The 16,017-nt window shown below is 45.2% G+C and overlaps 1 protein-coding gene across 1 annotated transcript in view; it reads left to right on the forward strand.

Moving 5' to 3' along the window:
- The window catches only part of NUMA1 (nuclear mitotic apparatus protein 1), a 3,180,433-nt gene that overhangs the window by 1,402,580 nt on the left and 1,761,836 nt on the right, over positions 1-16,017 (forward strand). The window contains exon 11 of the mRNA XM_044072777.1: positions 8,032-8,172. Within this exon, the coding sequence (XP_043928712.1) occupies positions 8,032-8,172 (141 nt within the window). The remainder of the gene's footprint in view (positions 1-8,031; positions 8,173-16,017) is intronic.

Genomic DNA, 16,017 nt, shown 5'->3' on the forward strand with positions numbered 1-16,017 from the left:
CCAGACTGGACGCTTGCCTTTGGTACAAAGAGTCTTAGTTTTGTTTTGGGATTGCCTGATCCCTGCAGTCCTGTAGGTGCTGGTAGAAGGCATTTGTAAGTGATTCAGCGGTTTGAGTAATGTTTACCACTGGCTCAGGGGCCTTAAAGGAGACCACACTAGTTTTTAGAAGTGTGAAGTCGGCTTTTGAGAAGTTTTTCACTGTGGTCTTTTTTATTTCAGGTGGGGGCGGGATGAGGACCTCCAGCGAGATTAGTTTATGATCTGATCTCACTAGTGAGGGGTATACTTCCGGTGTTGAACATTGTGATCCCATGTTCGTGATGATGAGATCAAGTATGTTTTCTCCTCTTGTGGGGATGGTGACTAGTTGTTCCATGGCATTTGAGTTTATGAACTCCAGGAACCTTTGGGCTAGAGTGTTTGGGCTTGAGTAGTGTTCCCAGTCTATATTAGGTTAGTTGATGTCACCTAGTATGATGGTGTTTGGAGATACATTTATCCCCTCCATTGTTTTCAGGAAGGCTATGTGAGGTTCCTGAGTTTGAGGGTGGCCTGTAACATGCTACAAATTGCAGAGCAGTCTTGCCTATGGTTAATTGCACCTGGATGGTCTCCGATGCATCGTGCTTTGCCACCAACCTTGAGGTGTGGGTGTCCTTTATGAATATGGACACCCCCCCTCCTTTCTTGGTGTTGTCCGGATTTTGGGGCCGAAACGCATGATATGAGGTGAAACCTGCTAGTGCTGGGGTGCTCTCAGGAGCCTTGAACCAGGTTTCTGTCACAGCACAGACATCGATGTTCTCCATACTGAGAAGGGCCTCGAGTGCGTGCATCTTGAGATTGAGACTTGTGGCATTGAGCAGCATTACCCTTAGTTTTTTTTACTTTTTTGTGTTCTATGGTGGTAGGTTTAGAATTTGAGCCTTGCCTAAAAAAGGCACTATGGGGGTGGCAAGAGCCTTTGCCAATATCCGGAAGCCTAGGGGTGACAGGTGCAAGCCGTCCCTTGAAGCAGCGTGGCTTGTCCAGCATGTCATCCCAGGCAGACAGACATTGGATCCCCTTTGAATGACACCAGAATTTAAGCCAATTATTAAAGCTGATCATCTTATCACTGTATTGTAGCATCATTCTAGGTGAAGGTAGGATACTGCTCAAGGTCAGGGTCATACCTGCCTGGGCTACATGATCAGAGAGCTCCTCAATGTCTCTTCATGTAGTCCAAGGAGGTACGTCTCAGGTCGTTGACACCAGCGTGGACAATGACTGAGTCGTACTTGTACCTGCTGTTGAGAGACCTGAGTGCTTGTGTTATGTGGCGGATTCTAGCGCCCGACAGGCAGCTTACTGTGACCTTCTCCTTACTCAGTCTGGTGAGCGGGACGTCAGTGTGTCTGACTATGGAGTCACCTATGACAAGTATGTTTGGTGTATTTGGCCTTAAGGGCAGTGACTGCTTTGCACACTGATATTGTTGTTTGTGTTGATGTTCTTCATCTCACATTGCTGCAGTCCTTACACTTGGGTAGTCCGCTGTCCTCGGTCGGCCCGAATATCAAAGTATTAGGCTGACGTCGGTCAAGGAGCTTAAGACTGACATCAGGACGTCAGGGTACAAATGCGCATGACCGATGTCATATCCTCAGTCTTTTTTCCGCATGGTCCGATGCAGAAGCAGCGTTGTAAGTGCCGTTCGGCGTTCTGAAATTTTTCGAATTCGGAGTTTCAGACCGAGTCAAAGTTGGCTGAGTACCCCGTTGGGGAATATTTTAGTTTTTTCTTGCCTCAGTGGTTTACCGGATGTCAGAAAAAGTGAATAACTGTATTTCTTGTGGGAAACAGATACCGCATAGGGACTATCATACTTTGTGTATTCCTTGTTTGGGGCTTGAGCACGACGTTGTTGGGTGTCGCTTTTGTGCTAGGTTCAATAAACGCACTATTAAGCGAAGGTTAGATTGTGCCAGGTTGGTCTTGAGCGGTGCAATTATAATATGCAGCGGATGCTCCGGCCCGCTTCTTCGAAGAAGCGCAAAGACAAAGCAGCTAAACCCAGGCAAGAAGAGTCGTCCGTACCGGACGCCGGTTCTTTAGAGGCGTCAGTGGAACCGGTGGTTCCGACGGAGGCTTCTCTGGAGTCCCAGGGGGAGACTTTGATATTGCAGGATGTGGCCTCTCAGGAGGCAGGTCAGGCTGAAGGGGCTTCTCAGGTTACTGTACTTCCCTCCCTTCCTAGGGTGGTTAGGCCCTCTCCTTCTGTTTCTAAGGCTTCTCCCAGAGGCAGGCCAGGTTTAGCTTCTGTTGGTGTCACTCCTAGTTCATCAGGATCTGTGCCCAAGAAGCACATGCTTAAAATGGCAGAAGATTTAATTACTTTGATTAGAGGTTCTTTGCCCCCTCCTGATAAGAGGCCTAGGGTGGAACCAGAGTTGGGGAGTTTTGAGCAGGCTTGGATGTTTCAGAGTCTTGACTGAAGACTTGCAGGAGTATTCTCCTTATTCTGATTCTGATGTAGATGATTCTACTCCTTCTGCTTCTCCTCCAGAGGATTTTTCTTTTCAGAGACTCTTCATTCCATGAGGGAACATTTTAAGTGGGAAGGTCAGGACTTCTCTGATTCCAGGAAAAGGCTTAGGGAATTTTTGCTTTTACCCCAGCATAGGCCTTTGGCTATACCACCTGTTCTGGATGTTGTGGAAGATGTGTTTGCAGAGGCTTCACTTAATCCTGATTCTTTGCCTCCTGCTCCTGTTAAACCGGACAGGTATTACAGGGTGCCTGAGGCTCATAAATATCTTTATAAGAGTCCTAGGGCGGACCCAGAAACTGTTAGTCAGGGACCTAAGGGTGTCAAGGCTTCTGTGGTAAAAAATCCGGTTCCTCCAGATAAAGAGGCCAGAGCTTTGGATAGATGGGGAAAGAAAGTCTATACTTCTTCCACCTTAGCTATGAGGGCTTTGAATTGCCAGTTTCACATGTTGAAATATCAAAACTATCTTCTTTCTCAATTGAAGTCTAAGGTGGATGCGCTGGCGGAAGGCATTGAGTGTAAAGAATTACAAGATTTGGTACATGTCTCTGAACAGGTGGGTAAGCATTCTTTACAATGTGGTTTTGATGCTGTACAGGCCTCGTCTAGGGTGGCTGCCACTGGGTCAGTTCTTCGCAGGCACGCCTGGCTGAGAGATCAGAATTTCTGACCATGTTAAGACAAGGATTTTGGATGCTCCTTTACAGTCTGATGTGTTGTTTGGTTCACCTGTGGAGTCAGTCTTGAAGAAAATGGAAGACAAGGCTAAGTCTATGCAGGCTGTTAAAGATTTTTTGCAAGTTCAGCCTCCGAAGTTTAGTAGGAATTGGCCTGCTAAGGGGTGGACGTACCCTTCTTATGATTCAGTCTAGGGGTAGATCTAGACGTGGTAGGGGCAGAGCTCAGAGCTCCTTCAGACCTAGAACAGGGAGTTCACCTGCACAATCTTCGGGTGAGGGCAGGGGCCAGTCCTTTCGTAAACAGGCCCAATGACCTACCTTTTCATCTGCCAGATCCTTCTTGCCCGGCAGCACCTTTGGGAGGAAGGTTGGCACTCTTCAAGGAAAATTGGAGTCTGATTACCCAAGACAGATGGGTATTGGATATCATACACCAAGGTTACAGGTTTTATTTCCATACCTTGCCTCCTTTCAAAGGCATGCCGGACGTTCCTCCTCAGCAAAGACTAGAGGCTCACAGACAAATTTCTCTGCTGCTTCAAATAGGGGCCATACAACCGGTCCCTCTGCCAGAAGTGGGCCTAGGATTTTATTCTCGCCTGTTCCTAGTACCAAAGAAGGGGAACACGTGGAGACCAATTTTGGATTTATCTATCCTCAACATTTATCTGGACATTCCCAAGTTCAAAATGTTGACGTTACAACAGCTTTTACCTCTGCTGGGCAAAGATCACTGGATGGTGACTCTGGATCTCAAGGAGGCTTACCTTCATGTTCCTATCAGGCTAAGTTGCAGGAAGTATCGGCGTTTTCGGGCTGGGACTTCTCATTATCAGTTCTCTGCATTGCCCTTTGGCTTATCTACTGCCCAGAGTGTTCACGAAGGTTCTGGCTCCAGTGATAGCTTTCTTCAGGCTAAAAGGAATACAGATCTATCCTTATTTGGACGATTGCCTGATTCTGGCCCAAGGAAGGGACGAACTTCTTCATCATTTACAATATGTGATAGCAGTGCTAAGATGCCTGGGGTATTCTGTGAACGAAATAAAGTCCAGTCTAGTACCCTCTCAGGACATGTGCTTTCTGGGTGTGAGACTGAATACAGCATCCCAGATGGCCTTTTTGACCCCGGACAAAGAAAAAATCTTTCTCTTTACTTCCATCAATTGTCTCATCAGTCCAGGCTGACTGCAAGGACAGTCCTTCAAGCCTTGGGGTTCATGGCATCTTGTATTCTGGTGCTTCCCAATGCCAAACTGCATATGAGGAAGCTACAATGGTATCTCAAAAATGTATGGACACAGCACTGCCAAGATATGGACACTGTCATTCAGATAATACCTTGCATTCAAAAGGAATTTTTGTGGTGGGCTCAGGAATGTCACCTAAACAAGGGACTCTCTGTGACCCGGCCAGAGGCGTGTCAGATTCTAACGACAGATGCCTCAGACAAAGCTTGGGGAGCTCATCTAAATGGAAAGTGGGTACAAGACACGTGACCTGCCAGACTTCAACATCTACATATCAACTTGAAGGAGATGTTAGCAGTCCAATTTGCATTAATAGCTTTCAAGGATTTACTTCTTCCAGGGCAAGTGTTGGTTCTAACAGACAACACAACTGTCATGTGGTACATCAACAAGCAAGGGGGAACACATTCTTATCCTCTATGCAGACAAGCAATGATTTTGTGGGAGACTGCTCTCAGTTTACAGCTGAATCTTCAGGCAAGGTTTCTGCCGGGAGCACAGAGCTCCTTAGCAGATGTGTTGAGCAGGCAATTATGGATCCCCACAGTGGAAATTGGATCCTCATGTATTTCAGAAATTGACAGTGTTATGGGGAACTCCAGACATAGATCTGTTCGCTTCTCCACTAAACTACCAGCTGCCAAAGTTTTGCACAAAAGGTTTCATCCCACAGCTTGGAAAGTGGATGCTCTTTCATTCAATTGGAGCAATCTTCATGTGTATGCCTTTCCACCTCTGCCTCTCCTCCCAAAGGTACTCCTAAAGGTCAGACAGGACAAGCCAAAGATGATTTTAATAGCTCCAGATTGGCCTCTACAGCACTGGTACCCATTACTGAGAAGTCTGGTGCAGGGAGCCTCCATGGCCTTTGCCTTGATTCCACACCTGCTGTCTCAGGAGAACAGTCATTTACTCAATGTCAAACTTCACTCTCTTCACCTAACAGCCTGGCATATTCTGTTTTAAACCCTGGAGGGTCTCAGCTTCCACAGCAAGTTTTGAATGTTATTTTGGAGGCCAGAAGACCTAGTACAAGGAAAGTGTACGCAGATAAATGGAAGAGATTTTTATTTTGGAGTACAGCAAAGGAATTTGATGTTTCTAAGCCTAATTTAAGTGTGGCTCTTCTCTTCTATTAAGGTTCATGCTGCAGCAATTTCTGCTCACTATGACTGTGACCCACCTTTGTTTTCTCATCCTTTGTTTAAACAATTCCTTAGAGGGGCAAAGAATTTAAGACCCCCACGTAGAGCTCCTACTCCTGCTTGGGATCTCAATTTTGTGTTGGAGAAACTCACTCTACAACCTTTTGAGCCTGCAGCTACTGCCGAGTTGAAATATGTATCATGGAAGACTGCTTTTTTGTTGGCCATTACCTCTGCGAGAAGGGTTTCTGATGTACAGGCCCTTATGGCGGTTGAGCCTTTCTTAATTTTCCATAAGGATAGGGTATCTTTACGTACTAATCCTTCCTTTATGCCTAAAGTGGTTTCTAGTGTAGCTTTAAACCAAACTATTCATTTGCCTACTTTTTATGCAAACCCCCAAAATAAAGGGGAAAAGATTTTGCACACTTTGGATATACACAGGCAGTTGCGATATTATTTGAGCAGAACTAAAGGGTTCAGGCAGTCTCAGCAGTTGTTTATTTCATTTGCTTTGGGTTCTCAGGGCAAGCCTGTGTCAAAACAACATATTTCTAAGTGGATTGGGTTTTGTATTGCTTTCTGTTATTCCCATCATGGTAAGGAGATTCCAGCTGGGATTAGGCCTCATTCCACTAGGGCTACTGCCACTTCTACAGCTTTTTTAAGGGGGGTGGCAACTAAAGATATTTTGGAGGCAGCTACTTGGAGTTCAGTGCATACTTTCTCTAAGCATTACCACCTTCCACTTTACTCTAAATCTAGGGCTGGTTTTGCCACTGCAATTTTACAGGGCATTTTGGCAGCTCCTACTGCTTTATAGTTTTGCCATCCTCCCTTACCTCTGCTTTGGGATTCTACCCAAGTGTAAGGACTGCAGCAATGTGAGATGAAGAACATAGTACAGTTTTGTACCTACCATAAATGTAGATGTTCGAAGATCCACATTGCTGCAGTCCAATTTACCCTCCCTCCTTCCCCTCTGTAGTTAGAGGCGGTTGTGTGGTTTGGGTTGTGGATATTGTGGATATTGTATATATTGTACATATGATTAGTGCAAGGGTGGTTGGTTGTTTTTTGCTGTCTTTTGGTTTTGACCTTTCTTTCTAGGGTCTTCTGACATCTGGGGCAAGAAAAGACTGAGGATATGACGTCGGTCATGCGCATTTGTACCCTGACGTCCTGATGTCAGTCTTAAGCGCCTTGACCGACGTCAGCCTAATACTTTGATATTCGGGCCGACCGAGGACAGCGGACTACCCAAGTGTAAGGACTGCAGCAATGTGGATCTTCGAACATCTACATTTATGGTAGGTACAAAACTGTACTTTTGTGTGGTGCATTGAGTTTGCAGTTGCTTGGGTGTCTGCTTTGGAGGCCTCTGCTGTTTAGGTAAATTTTTACTCAGAGCCTCCGAGTATGTCTTAGTGTGTTTATGTGTTTGATTCAGTGGTGTGGTTGAGTTATGTGAGACTGGTATTGTGGTGTGTGTAGTTGCCTTCTCCTCCTGCCTGGTCTTGCCAGTCCTGAGTTGAGAGAGCTCAGCCTCCAGTCTGGCTAAATAGCTGCATCTCTCACAAGTGTTAGTGTTACATGGGAGGAGGAGATGGTTGTCCGTGTACATGAGGCAATTGTAACATTGCCTCAGAATTCCCAGATTCACCAAATGGGCAGGAGAGGACGCCAGCATCTGACCCTTCGACATGCTAGAAAGAATTATGAGTTGGTATGAGACAGAAAAGTAGTGGGCTTAGCAGGGAAGTGGGCACTCCTGGGGGGTTTTGCTAGTGAGAGATTTGTATAATATAGGAGTGCTTGACCTGCAAAGAGAATGCTTATAAGACAAGGGATATGCTTATAAGACAAGTGCTGAGCTTTTTGAGAAGAAAAAGCTATTTGGAACAAGTGCTGCACGTTTTAGTGTAGATGTAAACTGTTTAGGTTCCTAACAGAGCAGTTCTAAGGGAAAAATTGAAGAACAGACTTTCTGGAGCCAGAAAGAGTTTAACCTTGTTTAACCGGCGCTGCTCTGGTGGCAACTCCACGCTAAAGCGTGCTTGATAGCAGGGGCTGGAAAGAAGCAGGAATAGACCCAAAAGGGAAAATAAAACTACAGTTTCAAGTCAGTAACCACCTCTACGGGGGGCAGGGAAGCTGCTCAATGTTAGTCACTGCCACTGATGAACAGATCCCTAGACTCGGTGGGTATACATTCAATAACATTCTCATCCAGACTTTTGTTTTTATGAAATTGTATATTTATCAAAAGTAACCTGTATAAAGCCATTCAACTCTTGGAATTGTTCTTGTTTAATTTTTAGTTGCTACGTGTTTGAGATAGCTTTATTAGAATGGAAAGTCAATCATATTGGCAAGGGATATCTTTTTGACAGAACATTTAATGGTGATTTGGTGTTCAGGTTCGTGGATTTGCGACCCAGGTGAACCAATCTGAGAAGACTTTGAAAGAGTTAAGTGAGGAGTACGAGGCAGCTGTTGATTTATGGAATAAGCAGCGGCAAGAACTTGAAGATGACTTGAATGCAACCCTTGATGAAAGGGTAAGATTTCTGACCAGATCAATGTTACTTTTCAACAAACACCTGCAGAACACAAATTGGATTTGTACTTCGTTGTAGGGAAATTATTTTTTTTTCTTTATACACAGCTGAAGTTAAAAAAAACTTGTGTATATTTTGCATTCTTCCTGTAGCCATTTTTAGTGTTTGCCGCCATTGCTGTGGCCACTAAGGTTGTACAAGCAGCAGTGCTGATCACCTGACTGAGCTTCACTGAATGATTATGTACAGTGTAGATGTCCTTCTATTCATATGTTGCAGTATTCATCACATATGGGTTTACTCCTCTTGCTACCCAAACGTCCAGCCAGTATACAAAAGTTTTCAGTCACTGTATGGTACATGGAACATTTGACATGGCTAGAGGAATGTGGGTCATATAAGTGACATCTGCTCACACCAGCCCTCAGACCTTCAGTCGCCAGTCGAACGTCTGGTATTCCTGCTTTCTCCGCCCATCGGATCTCGAAGAAATCAGAAGTGCCCCATTGGGGAACCTTTTTGGTCATTTTCTTTATCTTAATGTTTGTTTATGTCATCCAGAAAGGGCATGTGTAAGTGTGGCCATCAGATACCCCACAAAAACACCCACAATCAGTGTCCCTTGTTTAGGTCTGTCACATGACAAGGCCTGCTCCATTTGCCAGTCATTTGTGCCTAAAACTTTCCTCAGCCAGGCGTTTGTGCCTAAAACTTTCTCCGCTATCTGCACGCGCTCAACCTTTATCTCGAAAGTGAATGTTTAAAACTATTAGCCTTGGGTAAGAGGGTTCTACAGATGTACGTGCTGAACCACCGAAAGAGAAAGCCAAGACAGGCCTACCACTATTGCTGTGCCTCTTGTGCCTGACTCTTAGCTTGTGGCCAGTGTTTGCCTGGTTGAGGATTCAAGCGCTCTCCACCTCGGATACAGCGGGTACCTCCATGGAATCCACACAGTCCCGTATGGAGGGTACGTCCGTAGAGATTTTTCTGACATCTATTTCCACCCCTGGGGGGAACCAGCTATTTCGGTAGGTCTGTCGTATCCCTCAGATGTCCTTCAAGAATGCAACTGCAGTCATTACATATGGGTTGTCCTGCCTCAGGCAGCCCTTCGGTCGGCCGGATTCCAAAGTCTGGGTCCGGCGTCGGCTGAGTTCGCTTCTTCCCCGACGTCAGAGCGGCTGGGGTATAAAAGCATCAGGCGACGCCATCTTCAGTCTTTCTTGCTGCGCGGTGCCCAAAGCAGAAGCAGTTCGCAAGTGCCGGTCGGCCAGCTCCTGTGTTTTCAGATTCAAAGTCATCAAAAAGCTAAGTACCCCGTTGGGGAACCTTTTCTTGCCTCAGCCGATGACTGGCTTTGTCAGTTTAATGCTTTCATGGCCTACTACTACAGGGACTTCAACCATCCCTCCTCCTATACTGAGCCAAACGCCTCAAACATCAGACCCCTTTCTGAGGGAAGAGGAGGAATTTTCTGATTCTTCATTTGAAGAAATCACTCATACTTCTCTACTTTCTTCTCCTTTGGGATACGGCTCCCCAGAGGAAAAATCCATTGATCCTGACTTCCCCAGCTGAAGATTTCAGCTTTGGGGAGACTTAAGATAAAGGAACATTTTAAGTGGGGAATAATCTGAAATGACAGAGGTTCCAAAAAGGTATGACCTCATTCAGATGGATTCCCCAACTCCTACTGCTGTTCCTCCAGTTCTACTTGCCTTCGTGGATGCCTTCTTTTCAGCATCCTTGAGACCTGACTCATAACTCCATGCAGACCTGATAGATTTTATAAAGTCCCTGAGACTGCTAAGTTTGTGTCCTCTAGCAGACCCTGCCACCATTTACTATCTCCATGGATAAGGCCTGTAAACTATTACCTACCATCACCATTCTCCTGCTGACAAAGATAGCAAAACCATGGAACGTCTGGGTAAGAAAATGTACACCTCTGCTACTCTGGCCTTCAGGGCTACTAAATACCAGACACACATGGCTAAATATGCCTTATCCCTTCTGGAGAAAGTCTCGAAGGAATTGTCTGATTACCCAGATCTTGCTGCCAAAGCTTCACTGTCTTCCCTTTTTGCTCTCACCTCCCAGGTTACCAGGCACTCCATAATGGGCAGTTATGATGCTGCTGAGGCCTCTCCCAGGTCAGCAGCATTAGCATCTGCCTTGAGAAGGTATTCCTGGCTATGCCTCCAGCCCTACCAGATGATTTTAGAGCAAAGCAGGTTGATGCCCTTCTGGACAATACAGCTCTGTTTGGTACAGGTGTCTGATTTAAGTCAGTATAGCAGAAGGGAAAAGAGATGCAGGATTTAAAACACTTGCTGGTCTCTCCAATTCCAAAATTCCATAGGAATTATCCAGCAAAAACGCAATTTAGCAGAAAGCTGTTCTGCCAAGGCCCAGAAAAACTAGGAAGCAAAACACACTCCTGCCAGGGCTTCCCCCTCTTCTACCCAGAGGCAACCCTTTCAAGACATGGCAGGTAGTGTCTGGCTACTTGTCAATTTAAAAAAAAAAAAAAAACCCTCTCCCTCTCTCGGTGCATTTCTCACTGTCTTAGTGTGGACATCCATCATCTCAGACAAATAGGTCCTTTAAATAATACAGGCAGCTATTTTATGACCTGGCTTATGCCCCCAAAGAGAATGGGTATCCCACAACCTCCAAAACAGCCACACCTATTGCAGCCTGTACTAGAAAGGCACCATCGAAACAGTACCACTTGGCCACAAAAGGAAGAGGTTTCTACTCCAGGATTTTCCTAGTGCCAAGAAGAGAGTCCTTGGAGACTAATTCTGGACCTCTCTCTACTCAGCCTCTTCCTTCAGGTTCCTACTTTCAGGATTTTGACCTTACCAACTCTTTTTTTCCACTCCTTCCCCAAGGGTTCATGGCCACTTTAGATGTAAAGGATGCCTACCTCGCATCCCATAAGACCCAATTTCTGGAAATACCCAAGGGTCTCTGTGGGCCCGTCTCACTTTCAGTTCTCTGCCTTGCCCTTTGGGCTTTCCACGGCACCCTGAGTATTCATCAAATGTCTGGCCCCAGTTATTGCTTTTTGCAGGACAAAAGTAATCCAGATATTCCCTTGTCTGGACAATCTGCTCATGCAGGCAGATTACAAGGAGACCCTACTGCAACACACACTACTTGCCATTACCCTCCTACAATCCCTGGAATTTCATAACTTACCAAAATCCCACCTGGAACCTTCCCAATGTGGTGTTTTCTAGAGTACAGGATTCATACAGACATCATGAAAGTCTACCCCCCCCCCCAAAAAAAAAAAACAAGGTGGAAAGCTTAACTGAATACCTACTTCTGGTCCTCCAGGCAACAGAATTGACAGCAAGGCAGTACCTCAGGGTCCTGGGCTTCATGAGTGACTATCCCCATGTTACCATTGGCAAGACTCCATATGAGGAAGTTGCAATGGTACCGAAGGTCAGTCTGGACCCAGCACTCCCACCACTTGGAATACAGGATTCCCTTTCTACCCTGTCTCAAACTAGAAATCCAGTGGTTGCTGAAGCAAGTGCACCTCAGTCCAGGTCTTCTCAGACCATCTCAACCCAGAGAGATCATGCACACACATGCCTCAGACTTGGGCTGGGGAGCAACTTTGGGCCACCTGAAAGTGCATGGGCTGTGGCCAGATCTTTACAGACAATACCACAGTGCTGTGGTATCTCAACAAACACGGGGGGGGGGGCAACTCTTAATTGCTTTGTAGACTAGCATTCCTGGTGTGGGAACTGGCCTCCTCCCAGGGAGTTACCCTGCAGGTGATTTACATTTATTCACAACAGAACTCCCAGCCAGACTCCCTGAGCAGATCCCTAACAACCAACCATGAATGGTTGCTTCGCAGGTATGTCTTCCTTGGCCACTGGTGGGGTACACCTCAAATAGACCTGTTTGCCTCCTCCAACAGGCAATCTCCTTTCTTCTGCAACAGACTACCACACACTCGGGCAATGGCAGCAGATGCCATCTGTCTCTGTGTCTTGGAAGGGGAAGCTTTTCTATGCATTTCCCCCCTTCCCACTTGTACAGAAGGTCCTGCTGAAGATCCAGCAGGACAGACCAAAAATCTTGCTGGTGACTCTCTATTGGCTAAGACAGTATTGGTTCCCCCTACTCTTAGTTATCCAAGGGCAGTCACCACATGTTTACCACTCAGAGTGGACCTACTCAGCACAAGGGGATCCCAAATACACTCAGTGGCAATTGCTGAACCTCCCACTGTGGCTGATAGGATTCTGATCCCTTTCAGACACCTTTGCAATGAGGACGTGCTCACTGTCCTGCAGGAGGCTAGGAAACCAAACAAACTAAAATCCTACCTATCAAAGTGGAAGAAATTTTCTATATGGTGTTTGAAAAGACAGTTGGAACCGCTTGCAAGTGACACCCCTCTAGTACTGTCTTACCTGTGTGAACTGCTGTAGACAGGCTTGGGCTACTCATCTATTAAAGCCCACTTTTGTGCCATTTTAGCACGTCTTCCTCTGGATCCCCCTTAGCTTCCAGACTACCAACTAAGTTATTCTTTAAAAGAGCCCTTCATCTGAGAATCCCCAGGAAACTATCTCCACCACCATGGGACTTCAACTATGTTTTGGAAAAGCTTACGCTTCCTCCATTCAAGCCAGTGGACAAAGCTTCCCTAAAACACTGTACATGGAAAGCTCTACTACTTGTGGCATTAATCTCGGAGTGTCAAAGCTCCAAGCCTTCATGGCTATCCCACCTTTCCTGGTTTTCCGCACAGAGTTACGCTTGGCACTAACCCTTCCTTCATGCCCAAGGTGGTGAATGACCTTTCCCTAAATCAGGCCATACACCTATCTATCTTCCCAAACCCACAGGGAGATGGTGAGAGAGTACTCCATTCTTTGAATGTGCAAAAATAACTCAGATTTTATCTGCAGAAAACCAAGTCCATCAGACAGGCTAATAATGGTTTGTCTCCTTCCACCCCAGGGCCCTAGGAAGGGCAGTAACCAAACAAAGTATTTCAACCTGAGATTTCCAAAGCTATCACTTTCTGCTACAAATACTGTGGGAAATCCTGCAAGGGTGCTGTTAAAGCACACTGCACCATGGCAATGGCCTCCTCAGGAGCCTTCTTCAGGGGGTTGGATACCTCTGCCGTTCTTGAAGCAGCCACTTGGTCATCAGTGCACACCTTCACCAAACATTACAAGTTAGACCATATTTCCAGGTACATGGCGGGATTTGCCAGGACTATCCGTCATGGATTCCTGGAGACCGCCTCTAGACCACCGCCCCCTTCACAGTGAGCTTTGGCACTCACCCATATGTGATGAATACTGCAACATGTGAATAGAAGGACATGGAAAAGTTGTTTAAAATATTACCATAACCATAGAAGTCCTTCTCTTCCATGTTGCGGTATTCCTTCCCATCCTCCTGTTACGCTGCGTTTCCCTTTTGGGATGGCACAGGACTGACATTTCCTTTAATAGGACTGGTTTTGATGGGGGCTTACAGTTCTGAAGGCTGGTGCGTGCAGACATCACTTTTACTGCCCACGTTTCCCTAACCACGTCAGACGTCCCATGCACTATACAGTGATTGAAAACTTTTGTATACTGGCCAAACGTTTGGGTAGCAAGAGGAGTAAACCCATATGTGATGAATACTGCAGCATGGAAGAGAAGGATGTCTATGGTTGTGGTAAAATTTTACACAACCTTTCTTTATAGAACTAGTTAAATCAGACGTTAAGTTATGGCTTTACTTTTGTGCATAATATTTAAATATTTTAACATATTTAAGTAGTTTAACTTAATGCCATCTGCATTTCAACTTACGAGTCATATGACATAACATTGCTGGTAGCTGTTCAGAAAGTGACAAAATATCAGAATTCTTTCACTGAGGTGAAAGTGACTTGCTTTACCTTAATTTGCATCTGTCTCTCCACTAAGAGTAATTGAATGTTATTGGCTAAACAACCACTTACAGCTTCATTCAGACAGACAACCCCCCTATGTGCCCCCCCCCCAACCGCACATTTTTTACCACATATTCACACACCTTTGGAGATAAAGGGAAGGTAAATCATTGCTGGCATTGCAATTTATTAAGTTGTACTGTCTGTTGGTTACTTGCCACCTAGATGAGTAACTTTTTATGGGGCTTCACTCATCAGCAGTAATTGCGTTTTTTTTTTTTTGTTTTGTTTTTTTTTACTTTGGAAGCCTGAAGCCAACCAAAATACCATAGACCTGTTCCCTTCCCCTCGGCTGTGTGGGCAACACTCCCTTCTGATTTTGAGGTTTAAAGTGTCGCTGGTGCCATTTCTTCACTTTTTTTACCATCAGAGTACAAAGTGCTAGTTTCACTAAGTGTATCTGCCAGTCCAAAGCCAGAGAACTAGTCAGCTAACGCTAAGTACCTTGTTGGGGGATGTTTTTTCCTGTATTCCTTCTCTGAAATTTGTTAAATGTCAGGGAAAGCTAATGTATGTTTATTGTGGAAAACAAATCCCTCCCACATGGCCTGTCACACTACCTTGGCTGGGCCAGTAGCATGTGTTATCATTCCCTGTGTGCTCTAACACTTGCACTATTATGAATAAGTCCTAGTCTCTTCAGAAATGTATGGATCAGCACATAAAAGATTGGTAACAAATGCCCACTATGGTATTTGCTACTCCCTCAGTCTCCAGTGTAATAGTCAGCAGCAGCATCCAAAAGTAGAATCAACTAAAGAACTAGATTACACCTTTTCTCTGCCCCAGAAGCCTTCCAGGCTTGAGATAATCAAGGGAGGGCAGTGCTTTTTGCAACCTTTTCCAATGTCCAGATGCACTGCTGAGGTCTTTAAGACCTCTTTAGTGGCTGCCTAGTCTCCCTTGCTGTTGATGTCCACTTGGGCCGTGTACTCTGGCTTTTGATGCCAGAATCCTAATTGAGAGGAGGTTGGAAACCTCTTTGTGTGCGGAGCGATCCCAAGGGTCCAAATGTAGATAACCTGATGATACACCCATATTTAGACCTCAGCTGTTAGACAAAAAAGCCTGCCATTTGCTTACCCTGGCCAGAGACCCACCATACTTAGGCCTAGCCACAGGACTTGTTCAGGATTGTAGAGAACCTCATGGACTTCATGAGGTCCAAGCAGCTCATTCTTGAAAAACATCTTGTACCAGGAATCTCTTCTGCTAAAAGAAAAAGGGATCCTTGTCAGATTAATATAACTGAGATTAAGACCAATTGGCATGTGTTGATCATATTTCCACAAGTTCATATGCCAACTGAGACAGACCATCTTGCTGTAGATATACCACCTTGAGGATCTTTTTATCTTTTGGAGGCACTTTTCAAAAAATGAGAGCCCCTCAACTGGGAAGCAGAGGAATATCCACAGTCCAAGAAAAGGATGAAGCAGTCATTTTGGTCTTCCTGAGCCCAGACCTCTTTAGTTTCCTACAGTTTTGGCAGTGGATGATATTCAGAACATATCTCTGCAGTCTGACTTATTGCTATTTGGACTTCGAAAAGCAGACTAGTTCTACAGTGTGCCACCTCTAATATTTTTTTAGGATATTTTATTTTTTCACCTTAATTTCCACCACTCCTGAACTGCTTGATATAATGTTTTAAACTTCACTAGTTATTTTTCTAGTTTCAGTTTAGGCCTGTGGCCTGCCAACCCTTAATTGTTTGGGGGGTGGTAAGAATTAATAGTAGCATAATCTTTTTATAATCCTTTCTCTAGGCTGTGATAGTATTGATAGTTTTCTTTTTATGAAGTCTGCTTAATGTACTTCACACACATTTTCCATGACTGTAC

The sequence above is a fragment of the Protopterus annectens genome, chromosome 5.part1 (assembly GCF_019279795.1).
Source record: "Protopterus annectens isolate FY-2018-M chromosome 5.part1, PAN1.0, whole genome shotgun sequence".
NCBI lineage: Eukaryota > Metazoa > Chordata > Ceratodontiformes > Protopteridae > Protopterus > Protopterus annectens.